This window comes from Furipterus horrens, unplaced genomic scaffold (assembly GCF_987537825.1).
Source record: "Furipterus horrens unplaced genomic scaffold, mFurHor1.1.pri manual_scaffold_9, whole genome shotgun sequence".
Lineage (NCBI taxonomy): Eukaryota > Metazoa > Chordata > Mammalia > Chiroptera > Furipteridae > Furipterus > Furipterus horrens.
In genome coordinates, this window is record NW_028327179.1 from 4,364,977 (window position 1) to 4,388,006 (window position 23,030).

Here is a 23,030-nt window from a genome sequence, read left to right on the forward strand (position 1 = left end):
GAGGCCCTGCTCAGGCTGCCCGTTCCATAAGCCCCCTGATGTCAGAGCCCGGCTCTCTGTCCCACCTCAGTTTTTGCTGGCGTGGCCTCTCCTGTCTTACCGTGCCACCGCGCTGAACACTGAACGGACAGGTACTCTCTTGAGTGAATCCTTCTCCCGGACTCGTGCCCTTCCCCCAAGCTCTATTCCTTCTGGGAAACATCTGTCTGAGGCCCGGGACCCAGAACCCTCACTCCCAGCAAGAAGGCCACCCTGCTATTCCTGTACCTCTGGCCTCACCACCAGCTGAAATGCAGGCCCGAAAACAGATTGGCTGTGGGTGTTCCCAAACACGTTTATGCTAGTGGTACCTGTCATTGTATACATCTAATTTAACTAAATATTATACAAACCAGTGAAACATGAGTAAGGAAAATAGTCCAATGTTTTGAAAAACTAACAATGAGAATGAGTGTTTCCTTCTAAATGGCTGTCAGACATGGGGACACCACTGTGAACACCTGGGAAAGACTGGCAGGTGCCTGGGAGGAGTCTGTAGTCAGATTTTGTGGCAACTGTCTGGAGGTTTTCACTCCAGTGTAAAGAGACTAAAAGTGAGAATTATAAACAGTGTAGCGTGAGTATGGTTTAGACAAGACTCTCAGGACTTCAACTCATAGACTTATTTATACCCAAAGAAAATGGCTTCTCATCTCAAAAGGCTGGTGAATTCATTGTGCATTATATGTTTTATAATACAATGAGACAATTGAGAAACGAAGGGTGATTTTTTGGGGTATAATTCCATGCCTTGCCAACTTAAAAAAAGTTAACCCCAATTAATCTGGGTGGTGTTGGGTAAAAGGATTTCTAATCTCCTTGAAACATGGCACCGTATAGCTTATCACATCTACAGCTAGCCAGTACCCAGGCTTCTTCTAATATAACCTATGAGGCACGACATGGTCTGATTTCCTGCCTTTGAAGGTGCTTTCCTTTCGCCTGAAATGCCTTTTTCTGATCTCTTTTTCCTTTTACTAACTACACTTCATCTTTAGGGTTAGATATTACCTGTTCTGTAATCTTTTTCTAGACCACTCAAGACTGTCTGCATGCACCTCTAAATGTCTATCAGAAACAACTACTCAGGAGAAAACAACAAAAAACCTGTAATTAAAAATTTAGAGGAAATGATGGTATTCATCTTTTCCACATTTTCTTTGCTTTTGTGAGAAGATGTTATAGGACAGTTTTTAGAAGTATAAGGATAAGTCATAAGCTTTTCTAATGCCAGTATCCCATCCAAAATAAACCTGTAGGGCAATCACACACTTGAGCGTGACATGAAGACTACATGGTGCCGAGGAGAGAATCCAAATGACAAGGGAATGGTGCAGAATTGGGGTTTGGAAATGATCAGCTCCCAAAGCATGTTTCTTTGCCTTGTTGTTTTTAGGCATTGGGGTCAGGCTGATCATTTGTGGAAGAGGAAGCGGTCAGTAACAGGTGCTACGAGGCATGTTACTAAACATAAGACACCAGTGAGACAGTGACTAGCCATGTAGGTTCGGGGGGTGTAGAGGCTCCCAGGGTAAGCCTATGTCATCTAATCAAAGCAGTATTTTGTCACCCCGAAGATACTATAATTAGAAGCATTTATTTTCTAAGTGGGATGGTTTTTGGTAAGGGTGAGACAGGGTTGCTTTTATTAGAGTGAGCTAGCTCTCCCACCGTAAGACACGGGGATGGTGTTAATTAGGCAGCTCCGGTGCGCAAGAGGGAACGGCTTGTTCTCCGGACTCACGTGCGCCGGCCAACAGCCGTGTCACCTACGATGTGCCGGAGCTGTGGCGTTTTCTTGCACTGTCGGGGGAGCTGAACAGCCTCAGGTCTCAGAGAGAACCGCCACGGGTGGGGTGGGGTGGCTGCACCCCACGGGCGCTGAAGTAGCGTCCTCGCCGTCACGGGAAACGTGGCGCGTGTGGGGAGCAAGGTCTGGCCCTGGGAGACGCTCATCGCGCTGCCGTGTCTGGGGGATGGTTTCCACGGCAGCTGCCCCTCTGTTCGGTCCGCGCTGCCCAGGCTGGGAGTCCTCGGAGGAGAAGTATGTCACTTTTTGGATGAACACCCTTCAAGTGTTTCCCACTGCCTGCAAAATAGAGTATAGGCTCCCTGCGCTCAGTTTTCTCCGCCGCGGTCCATCCCGAAACTACACCCTACCTTTGCTGCCTTCCGTTAGACCACAGTCCAGCCAAACCAACGAATTCTCAGCCTTCCTGACGTGAACCCTCAATGTCATTTGTCATCTGCCTCCCTCTGTCACCGTCTGTACCACGCCTGACCGTGTTTATTTTTTCCTAATTTCCCAGGTCCAGATCAGCCCAGTCAGACTTGATCCTTCTCTTAAGGGGGTCTAGAGTGACAGCTAAGTCCTTTCCCCTTTCCCTTGCTTGACGACGCCTGAATTACGGTCCCTGTTAACACCACGCAGTCCGTAAGAAGGACCCAGTAAATAGTAGGGTCATGGTACGTTCCTGTGAACGCACAACATCATGACGTTCTTGAGGTCGGAGGCTCTGCTGTACTTCCCTTGGGGATTCTCCTGCACCCTCCAAAGTGTACATTTTTAGATACTCATTTTAATAAATGCAAATTGAGTTCAATAGATAGAAATATACTTTACTTATCATGTTACAAATTATCGTCAGCTGCTGCGCCTCTAATACTTATTCCCCATGTAGTCTTCGCACTTTGATGCAAATCCCTCTACAAAGTCCATGAAATGAATCCATGCAGATGGTTCTGGTGCCACGTCTCTAACTCTGTGTCTATGTGTTTTGAATTATTTTAGTTTATTATCAGAAATGATCATCCTTTCTACAAACCATAAGCCATTAATTTTCTTACAGTGATTCCTTTTATTATCTATGCTGCTAAGTGAATTTACTGTCTAAAAAATCAAAGACAAAATGGTCTTCATACAACCAGACGGTCACTAATAGCCCTCCTGTATAATCATCTTTATATTCAATACCTATTCAGAGTTTTTTAAAAACTTGATTTGTAATTGATGTGGGTAAAATGCCCACAAGGAAGACAACAAAGAGAGGCTCTGGAATTTGTTTATCATTTTGATTTCCAAAAGTCAACGAATGTTACTAGGTTATCACTGTTGACAAACCAACCTCTCTGGCCTTCAAATGTAGTTCTTATTTATAAAATGAGTTGCCTGGCAATTTCTAGAATCCTTGTCAGTTTAAGATTTATAAGATGCTGTTATCCAAATGAGAGGAACAGCGAACTCCAATTAGTTATAGCATTCTGAAAAAGACCATTCCCAGAATTCATACTTAGTCACTCATTCAGTCAGTATATATTTATTGATCGTCCATTGAAAATACAGACAAGCACCATTTAGGAATTAGGACGACAGTGTTGAACGCAATAGTTCAAGTCTCTGCTCACGGAACTTCTAGTCAAGGGGGGTGGGGAGTGGGAGACAGACAGGAACCAGGTAAACCCTGAGGTCAATGGTAAGGCCAGGGAGCAGGTAGGTGCCGTGCTGAGGGGTGGCGGGTGGCAGGAGGAACTACTTTACATGGAGGGGGGACATTTAAACAGGAACACGGAACACAGACTGGGTTAGAAAATGAGCCGGGAGGAAGAGTATTCCGTGCAGAGAAGAGCTAGTGCACAAAAGGGCCCGGTCCCAGAGGGGCCGCGTCCCCGGGGCTGGTGCGGGGGCCTGGGGCCAGTTAGAGGGGCCGAGACTCAGCTCGGGCCGGGGCCATGGGGCAGGGCTGGTGGTTGGCACAGCTGTGAGGAGGGTGCTGCTGGCGTGGTGTGGGTGGGAGCCAGGGTTGCTACCAAACAGCCCAGATTGCACAGGATGGCCCCTCGTGACTAAGAATTATCTGGCCCAAGATGTCCCTGGTGCCAAAGCTGCGACCCCCAGAGGTGAGGGCTTGTGGGTCATGGTGAAGAGGGTGGATTTTGACTGATGCAGTGGGAGCTCTTGGAGGCTTTTCAAAAGCACAGACATAGGATATGATGGGACAGGTGCTGTGGACGATGGCTGAAGACAGAGGAGGGTGAGACAGGAAAGCCCATGAGGAGGTGACGCCGAGTCCAGGGAGGAGATGCTGGTGGCTGGGACCAGCTTGGAAGGGTAGCTGTTGGACTCCAGGTACAAATAAGGGTGAATCCTGGTGGCACCCCGCACCCTTACCTATGTTTTTTCTATCTGGTCTCAAAGTTTCACAGAAATCCTCCTGGCAGAATAGCAAGAAGCGTCTGTGGAGGACTAACTATGTCTTCACAACAACATGAAAAATTACATATTTTTTAAGATTTACTTTATCTACTTGAATGCAATTTCTTACAGGTCAGATGGTCATCATACCAACTCAGTGGATATCCAAGTCAATTTTCTGCCATTTTATATTATTCTGGGTTACATCTGAAGTTTAATACCACCTCATTAAAAGTGAATTTCTGTTCTCCCTACCTGATTTAAGCTTACCTGAAGTTTGTCTTCCATAGCGGAAAAGCCAGGCTTACGGCAGAGAGAGCTGCTCTCTGGTTCCCCGAGGCTTACGTCACTCATAGCAAATATTCAAAGGCAGCCATGAAACAAAGTCTGCTAGGAAGCATCACGGTAAACTTACTGTTTACAGCAAAGTGGCTTGGCAGCTGGGCCGTCTGATCTGCAACCTCATTCTTGCTTTGTCACCCTGACAGGTCACGGGCAAACACCTGCCACCAGGGAGCAGTCCCAGGGAGGGGGAAGGGAGCACAGACTTTTCTGACTTTGAAGCAATTTGCTTTCCCATTTAGACATAAATGCTGTTATTCTAGACATTATAATGTGGGTTTATAATATGGGTTCCAGAAGACTGAAGCAACTGGACTTGACTGAGCAAGATCCCTTGTTTAGTACATTATAAAACCTATTTTATTCACATTTATGTTCTATGAAAAATAATCTATAGTTGTCACATGTGTAATCTCGTATGGACACTCTTAAGAAATCATTATATTCTCTTTCTATAATGCTATTTCAATGAAACTGTTAAAGACATAATAAGGAATATTTGGTGGGAAAATGATGATTAAAGTAATTCCTGCTGATTTTAATTAGGTAATTTTATTATTTTGCAATGTGGACCATATAAAATGAAGAATTTTAATGCAAATTCAACAAATTCTAGTTCTTGTGATGTAATTTTTAAAGAAAAATTTTTATTGATTTTAGAAAGAGAGAAATATGTATTTATTGTTCCATTTATGCATTCATTGGTCAATTCTTTTTTTAAATTGATTTGAGAAGAGAGATTTGTTGTTCTGCTTATTTATGTGTTAACTGGTTGATTATTGCATGTGCCCTTACCAGGGATCAAACCCACAACCTTGTCATATTGGGACCAACACCTTTACCAACTGGTCAGTGCTGGTGATGTAGTTTTATACAGAAATGTAGAAATGTTATTAGTAGGTGAATAACACTTATGATAATTAAAAAATACAAAATAAAAAGTTATGTTCAAAAATTAGTACATCCTCCTACACTTGGAAGATCACATAGTTTTATAACCCTTGTAGGTGATAATGAATATTGTTAACAGAGGAACAGTTTCTCAGAAAATAAACCTGCAAATGTCCATAAAGAACAGAAGGAAAGAAGGCCGACCGTTCATATGTCTGATTAAAGCGTTGTTTCTGTTTCCTGGAAGGCCTGGGAAGTGGCTTAAAAACACTACATCATCCAGTCTGCAATGGGAGTACACAGGCAGGCTTCCAGAACTTTCCGCCCCGAAGAGGATAACCAGTAGAGTTTCCTTCTAAGGACCATGCAGGGCGGCGCCTAAGTTCTTTCGTTGCAGCGAACCCGGGAAAGGCTGATTCTGCAGTGGGAGAATGTCTTCTGATTCTGCACGAGTTATGTCAGGAAGGCCCGGAGCAGTCTGGGCCCGTCAGCGGGGACCCCCATGTTTCAGCTTTTCTCTTAATTTCAGTCACAAGTGGGGAGCGATTCCTTGCCAAGTTAAGGACATGGTTTTTGTTGTTGTTCTCGTTGTTATTTGGTTTTGTGTTTTTGTCGTTTGTTTCTGGGTTTTTTTTTTTTTTTTTTTGGTTTTGTTTTGTTTTATTTTTGGTGTTGGCCTTTGAAAGGTAGCCAATATGCCATTGGCATGAAGACTGCTTTGATATACAGACACTGGAAAAACAGCCAGTGCTGTTTCCTTCTTTCTCTTAAAAGCAGGAGATGAAATTCGGAGGTGAAAGACATCCTCTCTGTACTAGAAACAAAATAACATTCTTATCATCCAGGACGAGAAGTCAGACAGAGCATGTCCTACACGCAGGGCTTCTGAACTAATTCTTATCTTCCTTCAGCCTCCCCACATAATTCAGTTACTTTTCTGTAATTGCTTCTTTTTGTTCGACTTATTACAAAAACATGTAGCTTCTGTCTCGTCTTTGGATCTGCATTTCTATTTTGTATGGAGGAGCGTCTTTATCTCTTACGAGGCCTCTCCTGTCACGTAACATCTGTACAAATTTGTGTCCACCGAGTCCTCATTTATTACTGTGAATAGATTCTAAAACTTGAAGCCAAGTAGTCTATGACAAAATCAATTTTACCGTAGGCTCATCGATATAAAGCAGAGCTAAGTTTCTATGGCATCTCATTAGCGTTATAACAAAACAACGTGAATTAAACATTATTCTAGGACCTGCTGTTCTTTCCTCTGGCTAATCTGTTTTATGTCTCGGGCGCAGCCGAAAACCTCTAAAGGGCCGAGGGAGGAGTCCGCCTCTCCCGGACCTTCCTGCGCTGTGGCGTGAGGGCCAAGCCTCTTGGAGCTCTGTGTATGAAGAGATTTCATTTTCATAACTTAAACAGAAGGATTGTTACGGGGCATCCTACTGCAACCAACAAATCCTTTCATTGGTGCAGTTCCACGAACCACCAAATTTAAGCGGAAAAGGTACATAATTTTGCAACTCATTCTAAAAAGTCAGTATTTTAAGTAATAACAAAAGAATTCAAAAGCTACATGCACAAACTAAAATTGAGGAAAGCCTTTTTAAGCAATACACCCCCCCCCAAAAAACGAAAGAAAATAATAAGAGAAAAAAATTAATAATATCTCCAGTATAAAATAATTTAAGTATATTTATGTTTTCTATGCAATTATAATGACTGGATGTCTTCACTACTAAGTGACTTATAAAATATTTCCCTTAATTGATGACTGCATGTCTCAAGGAAATAAGGCACTAAGGAAAGAGAAATATGTATATACGTGTACAGTGATCCCTCACTTATCGCGGGTATTATGTTCTAGACCGCCCCCGCCGCCCCCCGCCACGATAGGTGAGAATCCGCGAAGTAGGAACCTTACATTTATTTAGTATTTATATATATTTTAAGGCTCTATAAACCCTTCCCACACATTTATAAACCGTTCCCAGTCCCTTATTAACCTTTCCCACTCCCTTATTGACCTTTTCCACACTTTTATAAACACTGTTTATGTTCTTAAACATATTCTACACTCTTACACCTACGTAACTTTAACAACATACGTATACAGTCCCGCAAAATCCCACGATATAGCGAAAACTCTGTGATAAATAATTAAATATAATATTTTTTAAAAATCCCATGATACAGTGAGGCCATGATAAGTGAACCGCAATAGAGAGGGACTCCTGTATGTGTGTGTGTGTGTGTGTGTGTGTGTGTTCCTTCAGTGAAATGGGATTTGAATTCTATACTACCTGCTTTACCTGGTACCTTTTTTCTGTTCTTTGTAATCTGACTCAGTTATTCACAATGGCTTTCTTGATTAGTCCAACCTAAAACAATACCATCCTTTGAAAACCCATGCAGTTAGCAAAATTTGACTTGTTCATTTATTTATTCCTCTATTCTTTCATTGTATCTTTACAGATGCTTCCAGCTTGTTCAATTTTTCTATGGTAGTTTAAAAGGTCGCCTATATTTTATAGGGCACTTTGTTGCTCATTTTTTAAACCATTTTCTTTATTTTTTATAGATTTTATTTATTTATTTTTAGAGGGAGGGGAAGAGAGGAGGGAAGAGGGAGAGAACATCAATGTGTGGGTGCCTCTCACATGCCCCCACCTGGGACCTGGCCCGCAAGCCAGGCATGTGCCCTGACTGGGAATTGAACTGACGACCCTTTGGTTCGCAGGCCGGCACTCAGTCCACTGAACCACGCCAGCCAGGACCCTGTGGCTCATGTTTTGAATCATGGTTTAAACTGTGGTTTGGTAGAAGGCACAGTATCTGACCCACACCATTGATACTCTAACATATAGAAGTCATTCAGTAATTGTTTATTCATGTTAACGAAGAGAAAGCATTTTCTTCGGCCACAGAGGTCATAAGCTGATCCTCATAAACTCACCGTAGCCTACAAGACGACACAGCATGAGCGGCCGCCCACTGCCCAGGTGAACAGCAGAGCCCAGGTTGAGCCATGTATGTGGTATGGCCTAGAATGGGTGGAATAGAATGTTTGCTAAGTATTGTCATCGTATCAAAGTCTCACCACGGTGGCAGTGATGTCCACAGGCAGCCACAGATATTTTTGAGATGTACGTTTAACAGGAGAAAACATTCTAAATATCAAGAAAATTGCCACATTCAAGCTCCTGTAATCCTAATTTAGAGGAAAAAATACCTCCGGAACATGCATCACTAAAAAAAGAAAGCTGTACTAAGCATTCCTATTAAATTTGTAAAATTAATTCTGCAACTTGATTGTGAATATGTATAAATCTGACATTTAATTTAAATGAACTAAATAGAGTTGTCCTGATCACCTAGCAACAGCCTACAGTCTATTTTAAAATGACATTTCATTTTTCTCCAGTGAAAAGAGGCTAAGACCTGTTCCCGGGAATCTCCAGTTCCGGCCCACGGCGCAATGGGAAGGCAACTGTGGAGTCTGATTTCTAGAGTCTTTGCCCTTCCTCGAGCTCAGTAGGTGACGTCACCTAACTGCTCCTGTCTACACTCTCTGTGCGCAAAACAGTTACATTACATTATTACTGGAGTATGTCCAACTGCGAGCCTGAGACATGTAATCGTAGGTAGCTATGGGCGATTCTACTCGCTAGAAATACTATTACCAAATGTGCTCAATTCGCCGTCTATTAATTGCATACATTTTATTTCCACTCTACTACAAGCTCCTTCTGCATTTAGTTCCTGAGCAAACATACCCCCAGCAGCATTTAGAATCAGGAGAGAGAAGGGGTGTACTGAGCAGCAGATAATCTTGCCCTGCTGTGACAGCAATGAGATCTTTGGAGTGTTTACAATACTGACTCTGATGGTGGATCTTAAGAAACAATTCAGCTCACTTCCCTGCTTGAAATCCTTCTACAGGATGAGAAAACAGTGATGGCGTTTTGTGATCAGGTCCCACAGATACTTCAGTTCATTTCACAGACCTGCTGCCCTTTTGCCTGGTATTAATCAAGCTATCATCCTCTTGATTTGTTGTTTGCTTGTTATTAGCACGTTCTCTGTGCCCTTTTGTTTATGCAGCATATGGCTAGAATTTTTACCCAATTGGAGAATCTTTCTTTTTTTAATTAGCTAGATTAGTCCATTGACTTTTATTATGTTTACTGATATGTTTCAATGCAATCTTATTTTGTACTTTCTATGGGTCCTGCTTCTCCCTTTTTATGTCTTTTCCTGGACTCTTGCATTAACTAAGATTTTTAAATTGGATTTTTGTCCTACTAGTTAGGAAGTTATAGATTACATTTCTACTATTCTTAAAATGTTTTAAGTGCAGACTGAACAAAGTTTAGTGACATTGGTATCTTACTCTTCACTAGAAAAGTTCAGAAACCTTAGGAAAAAATATGTTCAATCACTTTCCTTTTTTCTACATGTTATTGGTCTAAGTTCTCACATGGGAGAGAGATAGGCAGACAGACAGACAGACAGCACTAGAGGGAGAACACAAACACTTCTGTGCTCTCTTCATGAGGGCACTAATCCTTTCATGAGGGCCCCACCCTCATGAACTCCTCTGACCCTAATTATCTCCCCAAGTCCCCATCTCCAAAGATTGTCGATCTGGGGGATCAGGCTTCAACATGGAGATTTTGAGGAGACATATTTCAGTTCATAGCACAAGGTAATTCAATTAAGAAAGAATAGTATTTTTTTTTTTACTTTTTTCAAAAAATAATGCTGAAATAGTGAATATCCATATGTGAAAGAAAGGAAGAAAGAAAGAGAAATAAACTTTCTTACTATATTAACATAAATTCCAAAACTACAAAAGTAGAAGGAAACATAGAAAAAAATTGTTGTGACTTTTGATTAGGGAAAGATTTCTTATGGTACGAAAATCATGTCCCAGAAAAGAAAAAAAAATTGGCTAGACTTCATCAAAATAAAAATGTTTCTTAGAGGAAGATTAGCAAAAACATGAATCTGATAAAAGTGCTTCCAGACTATATATTTAAAAAAAAATCATACAACTGAATAAGTAGACTAACCACCAAGTTAAATATTTTAAAATGTTGATAGAGCACCAAAGAAGAAAGCACATCACAAAAAGTGCATAAAATCATTAGTTGTTAGGGAAACGGGCATTAAAACCTCTCCATGCCTCTAAAATGCCTCACGTTGTTAAAAGGGGTGATAATGAGCACGTGCTGGTGAAACGTGGGGCACTTGCACTCAGACATTGCTGGCACCCGTGCTTCGGAAAAGAGTGCGACCGTTTGTTAGGTTAAACGTTCAATTACTAGGTGACCCAGGCTTTTCACCTGCAGATAGTCACCCAAGAGAAGTGAAAACGTGTCCACGCAAATACTTCCACTCATCTGTTCACAGCTACTTTATTGACAGTAGCCGGAAACTGGAAACTACCCAAATGTCCATGAATTATTAATTGAAAAACTAATTATAGTGTATCAATATAATAGTAACGTATTAAGAAAAAATGGAAACAAAATGCTAATACATGCAATGACATGGGCTGATCTCACGCATTAGACTAAGTTCAATAAGCCAGAAGTAAAAGAATACCTATCAGATTCTTCCGTCTAGGTGAAAGGCTCGCGAAGACAAAACTCGTGACATCCAGCAGCTCAGCCCCGGCTACCCGGAGCCAAGGACGGAAGCGAGCGCAGGTGCACCTGCAGAGGGGGGCAAGGAAACGGGTTTTGATCATTCAGGTGTTTTGTATCTTGATCTAGTGATTATGGCATTGCATAGAGTTTTGAAACTCACTGAACTGTGTACTTTAAATGGTTGAATTATACTTCATGCAAATTATACTTTAACAAAGGAATTCTGCTTTGAATTTCATTTTTATTTCTTTGATTGTAATCTAAGTTCTTTCACTCTGGCGATTTCTCATAAGTTTTCTTGGGGGGAGGGAGTCTTTAGTGTTCTGCAATCATTACAATGTATCAAGCCTCAATTTCTTTCTATGCATGTATCACACTTGTGATTCACTTTGATTGCAGAATCTGCGACTTCACGGTCTCAGCCATTCTGAAAAATTCTGTACCCCTATCTTCCTTGTTTCAAACATTACCTCTTCCTTGTTTCTTTTTATCCCCTTCCTTAGGACTCTGATTATACTTGTTAACATTTTCTAATGTGTTAACATGTTCTCTGTGTTTCTTTAATAGCTCGTATATAGTTTCCATTTCTCTACCTCCCTGTGCTAAATTCTAAGTAATATTTTAGCTATGTATTCGAGTTCATTACTTCTTCCTTTAGTTTGTACTTATCTGCTTTTTGTCTGTCTACCTAATTATGTATTTTAAATTTTAGAAGTTATGTTTGTTTTTTTCAAATGTCTGACTTTTAAAAATAGGATAATATTGCTTGCATATCTTTTTAATTTCCTGTTTTAATTTTAAAAATATTTAAATATGTATAATTTATATTCTGTGTTTGATAAATTCATTGTTTAAAAGTCCTGGGGTCAAATTCTGCTCTTCATTGTTTGTCTTGACTCATTAACGCTGGCCGTGTTCTTGTGAGTTCTGTTATTTTGAATTCCGGATTCCTCTCAGCTGGGACTTACCTATAGAAAACCCAAAGACTCTGAACTGATGTATTATCCCTGAAGAGTTATATTTTTTTCTGCCAGATTCCTGGGGCCAATTAAAGATCATTCTGAATTTTCCCACCTCACATACATACTGTGAGCTGAGCTTTGATCTCAACTGAGAGCAGGTTGGGGATCTTCAAGGGAGATTTTTCTTCTGTTGCAGACACCAACCCTAGACAGACAGGTATCCTCATTTTCCTTTCCTGATGGTAAATTCCTTTTTTCTTGTCCAGTCTATCAGTAATGATAAAAGAGATCTTGTTCCAACTTTTTTCTGATCTTCCTGAATCCTTAACCCTAAACTGCTGGGCTCATCATGACAATCAAAACCCAGAAGTCTGGGATCAAGGTCAGGGCAGCCACTACTTTGGACGATGAGAAAAAGCAATGGAATGGTTTGAATAATAAAGAAATAAAATATTCCAATCAATCATGGTTTATTACCCGAGTTAAGAATATATGATTGTGCACATGTACATATGTTTTGGGGAAAAACTTTGAATATGAATTTGTTCCTTTTTGTGGTATCAGGATTACATTGATGATTTTGTATTTAATTGACAACACTCAAAAGATTCAGAGACTTAAAAAAAGCAACCATTGTTTTCAAGGTCAGATCAAATTGGAGACAGTCATTCCTCACTTCATTTGTAAGGTCTCGGTAACTTGTCTTGGTAAAGCTAGTACTAAAAATGCCTTTTTGTAGACAGGTAGGTAGAGTAGTATACAGAACTCATTTTTGACTGTCGAAACCCAAATTATTTGCAGGCCATAGATATATACAACCTTGTAGGCTGACACCCCACTTAACTGTTAAATCACCTAAAAGATTATCTTGTCTTTCTTTTATGTGAATTCAGGAGCACGAAGCTGTTTAAAATTCCATCCCCCGAGAAATTCGATTAGGAGTGTTATATTTCTTCAGCAGTCCTAGAAGGGGCCAGCTCAATATTTTATCATTATATATTTTTTTCTAAAGCTACTTTGGGTTATTTTTCGAAAAGTTAGATTGAAACCTGGGAAATAGAATAGAATATGCACTGTGCAGGTGCTGTGGATTTCACCACGGCTATGCCGCTCAGACATTCCGTCCCTGCCTGTCTGGTGTCTAGGTAAACCACGGCCTGCTAGCATTGCGACATGCAAAGGTGGAAGTGGTCAGTAACGGACTGTCCTTGCACCGACAGCTGGGCGTATTTAAATATGTGCAAACAGATAGCGCTTTCACATGTAAGTTTTAGAGTATTCCAGAATGGCGTATGAATAAAAGAAAGAAAAAAAAAAAAGATACATTGTACCATTAAAAATAGTCTACAGTCACAGTGCAACTGTGGGGAAAAGACATTAGTGAAGCGTGGCTCGGGGAATTTGCAGAGACTGGTGCTGACAGACAGTGGAGGATGGACACATTCTGCAGTATGAACTGGAAGGAAATAGTGCAGCCATAACTACCAGCGCTGCTTCCTGTACATCAGAACTGAATGGAGTATTTACTTAAGACGTTCCAATGTTAGGAAAATCCACTTATCAAGTGTTTAGCCAGTACCACTTGATCCGGAGAAGCACTTTTAGAGGTAGGTCCTCTATTTGCCCTGTTCTGCCAATGAGACACTGACGTTGGGTCTCCTCAACTTGCCGAGATCACATGGGCTTGCAGGTCAGGTAGGACAGACCCTCCCACCTCTCTCTCCAGTGTGTCCTTGGCTGACTGCCAGCCTCCGTCTCAGCCCAGTCCGCACGTGTCTCGTCCACCCCATGTTAAAGGTGGGCAATCTGCCTAAACGAAGTAACTTGTACAAGACTGCTTACGGGGACCAGTATCACAATCAAAATGGGTTAATCTATTTCATAGCTTTCTGAAATTTCCCCTGCGTGATTCTGCCTCTGTGACCGTGGTTTTCACTTCTTCGTTCATTTGATTATGTATTTAACGAGTGTGTGTGGGGCACCTTGCACGGTGCTTTCTTCTGGGCTCTGAGGATACCATAGTGAACAAGAAAGTCAAACTTCCAAAGGTGACGTCCTAGTGGGGAGGGATGGGCAGTAGGCAAATCGGCCAATAAGCAAAGGGTGAGCAGGTGCAATGAATAACAGTGAAGCTTTGGGAGGGGCTCGGACATCACGGGGAGGCGGGTGAATCTGAAGTTTTTAGGTAAGAGGGTTGATGCAAGTATATATGTAACTGCCAGTGGTCATTTTATGACACTCATTTTCTGTCACAAGGACCTTGATGTCTCCGTTTATATGACCTTGAAACTGAATCTGAGTTTCGTATGATTTTGCTGGTTTATGACTTAAAACCTACCCTTTCAGTGCAGAAATGATGTTATGCTGGTTTCATTTCATAATTCAGCTGGAGTGATTAATCCAAGAGGCAAAATTTTTTTCTTTATAAGTACTTGTCCCAAACAGCTCTCTTCATACAGTGACAACTGTGTGGACCCAATAGGAGCAGGTGCCTTGCCAACAGTTAAGTGAAAGCAAGTCTCTCTCCCTGTCATTCGTACTCTGTGTGGGACCTTAGTTCTTAGAGGCGATCTCATGATGAAAGCAGTAGTGATGTCAAGAATTTGGCCGGTTTTAATTGAATACTTTTATTACAGAGTACATGGCGGTAAATGTGTTCAACTTGTTTTTGCTTTTCCTTAAGAAACTGGAACTCTTCTTCCCAGTACTAATTAAAACTAAACAGCAGTCATTAATTTACTGTTGGCTTCTAATGGCTACAGCAGCGCTGCCTCGCATGAACGATTTCCTGATCTAAAGCGCAGGAATCCAACATGGAAACTATCTTGAAAATTAAAAAACATTCTAGATAATAAATAGTTTCCATTTCTACAGCACCAATTTATGTTTAGCTTTTTTTCCTTCTGCACATATAGGACCTGTTAACAAACGTGGTCCTACGGGGACTCCATCTCACAGAACTGTGTGCGAAGCTCAGTTTCTGGGCTTAACTCTGTCGACTGGAGGTGCCCAACCAACCATTCACTCATTCATTTAGTTTTCTACCCGACACTTATGGAAAAGCTGCTTTAGAGCAGGCATTTTCCCAAAGACGCTGGGGAATGAGAAAGAGAAAGGAAAACGAATAGTCTCTGCCTCCTAAAGAATTTATTTTAGAATTAGATGCTATTTGATTCTAATTCTGTCCCTTTTAGTTAATTTAACTGGTTTATTGTATTTAACCAATCTTGTGTTGTTGGGTATTTAGGAATATATATAAAATATGTATGTGTATATATTGCTATATCTAAATATTATATGTAATACATTCATTATATACATAATATTACATTCATATTATACATAATATATATACATAATAATACATTCATATTATACATAATATAAATTATACATATATGTATTATATATTATATATATAAAAAATAAATGAAAGGCCTGTGTTGAACACCCCCATAGTAAATATTTGTTCATACTTAAGATTATTTCTCTGGATCTCTACCAGTAGAATAACTAGGTCAAAAGGGATGAACATATTAGCCTAATTAATAATTTTGAAAAAGTTAGGCCCACGTGGCAAAGCAGGGAAAACCGGTCGCTACCGTCTGCATGGCCACCAGTCCTGGGCTTGCTCCGTGTCCTTGACCGCCGTGCGTCCTGTGAGCGGCTCTGTGTGTCACTGACCACCGAGCTGCAAATAGTTTTCAAAATGGTTAAGCCTTTAAAATTTTTCAACTGCTATTAATAGTCAGTGTCTAGCACAAGATCATCGAGGCCTTTTTTCTTTCTTTCTTTTTTTTTTTTTTTTGCTTATACAGCCTGAATTTTACAGAATTAAGATTTCATGAAAAGTGCTGTCAGTCAGTTTGAGAAGTTTCTTTGACTGGAAAAAAACAAAAAAAAAGATTACCACTAACCAAGCATTGAATATCGACTTAAAAGCAAATGATAGGGAAAAGAAATAGATCAGTATTTTGTCAAGGCTTATTGAATTTCATCAAAGCATATTTAGGATATTGTGAATTAAATTAAGTCCCCACACATGGTATTTGGTGCTAGTGTGTTTTGTGTAAACACAAAATCCTACCTACAGAAACGTGAGAAAAGAAGGTAGTGCGGCCGGGTTTCCGAATCCTAACCCCATCTTACTTCCACGGCGGTTTTCCCGTCGCCTCGTGGTTACGCAGCGTCTCTGGCATCCCTAAACTGCCCCCCTGCCTCCCTCACGCTGAGGCCCGGCTGCTTGATCTCTTAGTGTCCCCACCTCACTGGTGTCGCTGTTCCTTCCAGGACCATCGGGCACAAAAACCGCTACGTCAAGGTACCTCGTGGCCACATCTGGGTCGAAGGCGACCATCACGGACACAGCTTTGACAGTAACTCTTTTGGGCCGGTAAGTCACCTCGTCGCCGATGTCACTGGAATTCACAGGTGGGAACAAAAGTGGGGTCAGGCTGTTTGCTCGAGGGATCCGTCCAAGACCGATCATGAACGCTATAGTGAAATAACTTATGTTTGACAGTCTCCTAGCACGTGTCTGAGAGAGGCCATTTCAGCCATCACCACCCCCGTGTGTGTGTGTGTGTGTGTGTGTGTGTGTGTGTGTTTTATAGAAAAGAGCACAGACACTCCCCAATGGGAAAGTCGTTCCCCCCCCCATAGAAGGTCTTTGCACCTTCTGCTTTCAGTTAGTGTTTAACTGATATAATGTGGGAAGCACCTATTGGCATTAGATTTCTCCATCATTTGTTAAAAATGCAAATATCGTGGAAATCACATGGGTAAGTAACGTTTCATCAGCATTTAATTTACAGCAGAAGTGCAGACGCTCCTTGTGCCATGTTCATGGTACATAAAACATGCAACTCGACTGATATTTTATATGTAGTTTTTCATTTTGAAAACGTACAGAAATTCTCTGCTTATGCGCCCTTACAATAAATCACTATATACAGCAGAAAACCCTTTAGTTCAGGATCTCCAGGTACCTCCGTCTGTTTAAAAATGCAGATCTTCACCCATCAGATTCTCCTTAAGTGAGTCCTATCTGTACTTAATAATTATGTGTAGGTTAATACTGAACACCTTCAGGTAGGTTTGCAAAAAGTTACGTCCACATGGTTGTGTCTGAAACTGGACGTTGGTGTCTCTATGACAATCTCCTTTGCGTTATGAGGGACCACAGTGTCCCTAGGGGTGTAGTCACTTGGGCTCTCCTTCGGCTAGAAGCACAGTCACAGAGATGCGATTGGATCAGAATTCCAGGTAAGTGGAAAAAACACTCCTGCTTATTTTTCCTAGTTGCAATGGTGATAAAAAAACCTAAGGCCCTGTTTGCTTTTGAGTAGTAATTGCTACACAGAGTTTAGTTTTTGTTGGGCACACCAAAGGCAGGACAAGCAGAAGTGCTGTGGGTCACCTGCGGTGTGGAAGTGATTGCTGTGAACAAACTCAGGAACAACTTGGGAGTGAAAATAAGTCACCTAAAAGCAATTTTATTTCTCCCTCATCCATAAGATTAAATCTATTTATCAGATCATGTTTTGGACCAAATCAGCATTAAAATGTTCATTAATATTAGTTTTGGTTTTCATTTTTAGTGACTCTGAACTGGGGCATTACAAAATGCTTTGTTATTGGTTGCAGGTATGTGACAAAGGTCTAAGATTGGTTTGCTTTTTCTTTATTAATAAGTTAGCCAATGCAATATTACTTCTATAATTAATATTACCCCTAGCACGTTGTATTCCACCTGCATTCTTGCTCAGGAGAGGGAAGGATGGGGTTCAGGTGCCCGTGACCCATACGCAGCAGGTCTAGCCCTGGGGGCCCGTCCTCTGGGTTCTGTGCACGTCATTTGGAACCACTGACCTACGAGCTCGCCTGGGAGAGTGTATCAGTTGTGGAAATATCCTGTCCCTGACATCTTATAAAAAGAGAGAGAAGGCAAGAACCATGTGTGAAGAGCAATTTCATTGTGTTTGTTACAGTAACAACTATAGTGTGCTCAACTTAGACAGATAGACTGTGTGTAGCACCTGACTTCCATTCGGTTTCTATCAAGTTTTTAAAGGAAAGCTACTTTTTCATTTTAACTTGAACCTGTGGTACGAGTCTGAGGCACGAAGTTACCTACTTATTATTTCCTACTTATTTCTTAATTTGCATTTCTGATTTGGCTTATGGTTGCTTTATGTAGGCGCTGGATGGGACTAAATAGTTTTACATGTGTAAGTTGAATGAGGGAATGTGAATTTAAAATAGCAATAGTAAGTTATTGTAATAGACTGCATTATAATGGAACAAGCTTCCACGCTGTCCTTTGAACTTGTGATGCCGGTGTGGAAAGGAACTAGCAGACACACTAACGATCACAGGCAACATGTTACAACAACACACAAAATCAGATAATCTTGGTGACAAACCTCATCAGTCACTCAGTTTGTATGGGTTTATAGTTCCTCATGTCTGAAAGGAAACATTTTCTCTTCTCTGAATCCATCTTAAATAAACAAGAGTGTGTGTATGTATGTGTGTGTGTGTGTGTGTGTGTGTGTGAGAGAGAGAGAGAGAGAGAGAGAGAGAGAGAGAGAGAGAGAGAGAGAGAGACTGGGTAGGAAATGTTTCAGTTATGAATGTATCTTTATTGAGTATCTTATTCCTAAACCTCGTGACCATATCTTCATCACACAATGATACAAAATGTCCTATCTTCTTGTAATATCAATTGACTGATACATGACGTTAGCTTCGATTCTTAATAGGAGAAATACCTTTTGTAAGTTCTGTTTAAAATGATCATTGTCTGGAAGTGTCTGGAAATTACTACTTGCATTTACTGGATTATATATTGGAGCTATCTGATGATTCTGGTATGTAGATTTATGATTGCTTAGAATATTGGATGAGCTCGTCCCTTGGTAATTATTCTGTGGGACAAATTGAAGTCTCTCCCTTTGCCATTCCTACTTCCACGTGGAGGGCACTGGGACATTGTTTATCGTAGCTGTGCCATTGTTTTGCTGGCACCCAGGAGGGACCAGTTAGAATAAATATTGATGAATTTTCTGCTGGCTTTGTACACATGCATAACCGTGAATTTTCAAATAGTGATTTTTAATTATTTCACATTTGCAGACTCTGCTTCTATTAAAAAGGTATGCGGTAGTCCTTTCTTCCACGTATTACAATATTCGTTCTGGTGCTTGTATTTGAAATGTCCTGTTCAATCCATTTCTGTTCAAATGGGACTCCTTCCGTGGTCTCCATTTAGGTTCTATATGTCCTGTCTTAGGTGTTCTCTCATTTTTATCTCGTTTTAAGTCATGAGCCACTAAGATGCTACACTTCCATGGTTTATGTTATACTGATGTGTTGCGAGGAATACATGTTATCATAGAAACTCTAGTTACTCAGTATCCAAAATAAATAATGTATTTTAACTTCACTGAACAAAACCTATTAGAGGGAAAACAAAAAACCAAAAAACCCTTGCCTGACATATTTCAAGGCAAAGATAACCTTTCCAAGGCATATGAAAGTATTTTGGTCCTTAAGTTTGTGACCGTCATGTCACCGTGTGAACAATTTGTGTTCAAGAACCATGAAGCAGAACTGAACAATTTGTGTGCAGAAGCTATGCCTGACACACGGCCTCTCTCTGAGGCTGGAGCTGCACGCTATGCTCAGTAGGAATTCTTTTGAGTTCCAAGTCATTTGGAAAATATCTCATCATTTATTCTTATGGACACCTCATTAGATAAAATATTAGCCCCCTAGTATGTTTTCTTGAAGCAAATATGCCAAATAGATTATAGTTTTTTATCGTTTTTCAAATACACGAGTCTTAGAAATGTTACTTATAATTAACTGGGCTGATGGTCTAAAAGTGATTATCTGTAAGAAAGCATTGACATGCAGAATAAAATTCTATAGTATTTCTTTTGAACATCATGAAATTCCAAGGGTTTTTACATTTTAGAATAGTGAAAAAGTGAAGAGCAGGAAAGGTAACGTTTATGTTTTTATACCGTGCGAGCCTTTCCTTTATGTCTTCACGGCCTTTTTCAGCGTTTACTGGTTTCCCACACGGAGGTCGGCCTGGATTCCCATGGGTGGAAGGGAGCAGGGGAAACAAGGACGCGGTAACTGCAGAGAGGTGGCCGGATTGGGGAAGACACGCGGGCGGGGAACGCTTTAGGAGCGTTACGGTCTAGTGATGCCTGTCGGTAAATTTTTCCTGACTTGATGCATCTTTGGTGAAAAATGAAATCCAGTTTGTGAATAACCAGGGCCGCAAAACAGCCTTCTTAGAGAGGCATGTCGGTGAAAGACAAAGACGTGGAAGCTGTGCTATTTGGGGGACCACGTGGCAGAGGGCGGCGTTGGGTGGAGTCTGGGGAGGTGGTTTGGGGTCTCTGAGATGGTGGGGGTGGAGACTCGGGCTGTGAGTGGGGGGCAGCGCACCGAGCCCCCGAGTCTCCCCAGTCCTCTGTCACTGTCAGAGGCCACCCTTGATGCCCAGGAGGAGCCAGGCGCAGGCTCCGTGGAAACGGGCCCTGCCCTCGAGGGCGGGGAGCGCAGCGGGCAGGCAGACCAGCCGTCGGTCGCTGCACAGCCCGCGTGCTCTGTGCCCATGGACTGCGGGCCGCTTAGAGGTAGACACGGCCGTGCGAGCTAAAAACCCGCAGACAAAACCTGGAAATCTCCCAGGAGGGTTTGGTAAATCAGCACTCAGAAACGGGCGAGAAGAATGACGAGTGGGTAAAACCCCGTTCTGCAGAAAGCACCCCCGCTGGCGCGCGGTTGGTGAGGGAGGCGCTTCGTGCCTGGGCTGGTACAACCAGGATATTCCCGTGGGCACGTGAGAAGGAACTGACATTTCCTTTGATTTGTTTTGAAGTGTAGCATTTTCCTTGTGTAAATTCTCTCGAGCTGCTAGAATAACTTTTATTTAAAAATCAGCCATTTTCAAATAAAGAAAAAGGTCACTAGGCTGTGTTGACAGGATCCAAATTAGGTGTTCTATCCGCACTCCCTTTGGGAAATGATGCTTAGCCTTTGATTGGCCATACTTTCTTCTTTTCTTGTGGGACATGCTTTTGTTCATTAAAACGTTTTGTTGGGAACTAAAATAATCTATATTTTATATCCAGTTAATGGTAACAACCGTCCTATGGATCTTAAAATCATAGAACCTTACCTTGATGTTTTCTGGATATTTCTCAGAGTTCCCTTCAACCAAGATGGAAACTAGCAACCTCACTTATTTTATTTAGGTGTAATTTTTATTGGGCTGGTATACACATGATAAAGGCATGTACTTCATAAAAAGGTCAAAGGCAATGAAAAGAAAGCCATTATAATTAAAATATCTGTATAACCAAGATAGGTCATTTTCAGAAAGAAAGAAAAAAGCCCATTTTCTAGAGCAATACAGTGGTCCTTCTCTATATCGCGGTTCACTTGTGACCTCATTATAACACAGAATTTTTAAAAATATTATATTTAACTATCACGGATTTTTTGCTACGTCAAGGGATTTTGCGGTACTGTACAGTAAATACTAAAATAAATATAAGGTTCCTACTTCATGGATTTTCACTGGTCGCAGGGGTTCTAGAACGTAATTCCCAGGATAAGTGAGGGATCACTGTATTCTAAACACAGAAATGGCCGCATGACCAAAGGAACCACCAAGCCCCTGAGAGTTAGCATCGCTTTTTGTTGGATGTGTTACTCTCCAGTCACGACATTGACAAGAGTGACAAAAAGTGTGTCACTTTAAAGAGAGAGCCTGGGAAGATAATGGCAGCCAGGAACAGTGGTGACGTAAATAATTATCACCCCCCACCCGCAACCCCGCCCCGAGAGTGAGACAGTCTCAGCTTCCATTTTCACGAAATCAAATTTCGTCTTACGCCTTTATCTTTCTGCTGGTGTAGAAATCATTTTCCACATGATTTCATTTTCAGAGAGGAGAAATGTCAGCAGAATTGTCATTAGACTTCATTACCATGGCAGACACTATTCCTTTGGGCTGTTTAGTTACAGAATTAAGCATGTTCATTTTTCAGAAACGTATATTCACTGACAGTGGGTCAGGAGCCAAGATTTAGTTCAATATATGCAATGTTATTAATTTAGCCATTTTATAAGATCTCAGAACTTTAAAAAAAAATGAGATCAAGAAGCCCTTATCTCATTATTTGTAAGATACCACTCGTGGCTGCATAGAAAAAATGAAATGGACCCTACAGGGGGGTTCAAAGGTGGGGAAAAACTGGTGATCGCTTTGCCTGGACGACACCAGCAGAGAGAGCTGCCCCGAGTGTACTGTGTGACTCGGGGTTTGAGATCGAGCTGCCTCATTTTAATGGGTATCTACTTACAAAGTACTTACTGGGCCATTGCTCTCCCCTTTTCTTCCTACGCAGACACCAAACTCTGTGAATGACTGTCTTTTGACTAAGCTCCTGGGAGATAACTTTCCTTGGACATTTTTACTTTTCCTGAAGCTTATTGAGTGATCCTAAAGGGAACTGTGTTTTGTGTCGACCTCTTACTGGGTATGTTTACCGAAATGACTGGCAGGAGAATTTAAAGGTCGGTCTGATGGTCAGCGACCCTGGTGATAGCTTCCTGTGTCTCGGAGTCATGTGCGGGGCCCCTAATGGACCACAGTTCCCACACTGTTAGGTACTGTTTTACGTACGGCCCCCGTGGCTTTGGGGTGTATTGACATGCACCTGACTGGGTGAATCCGATGCCGTTCTTGACTCCTGTGCTGGGGATCAAGCTGTGCTGTGCTCTCTGGACAGAGCATCGCAGACCTCATAGCTTTAGCATCAATCAATACTGGTGATTCCTAGCACATGCCTCCTGGGCAATTCTGCTCCAGCCCTTCCTCCGGTCCCTGCAAGTTTTTCTGAAAAGAACTTTGATCACATC

At 41.4% G+C, this 23,030-nt stretch overlaps 1 protein-coding gene across 2 annotated transcripts in view; it reads left to right on the top strand.

Annotated features, from left to right (window-relative positions):
- Positions 1 to 23,030, top strand: part of IMMP2L (inner mitochondrial membrane peptidase subunit 2) — a 578,935-nt gene that overhangs the window by 437,346 nt on the left and 118,559 nt on the right. For both annotated transcript variants that reach the window (XM_090287782.1, XM_090287781.1), the window contains one exon: positions 16,371 to 16,473. In XM_090287782.1, the coding sequence (XP_090143908.1) occupies positions 16,371 to 16,473 (103 nt within the window). The remainder of the gene's footprint in view (positions 1 to 16,370; positions 16,474 to 23,030) is intronic.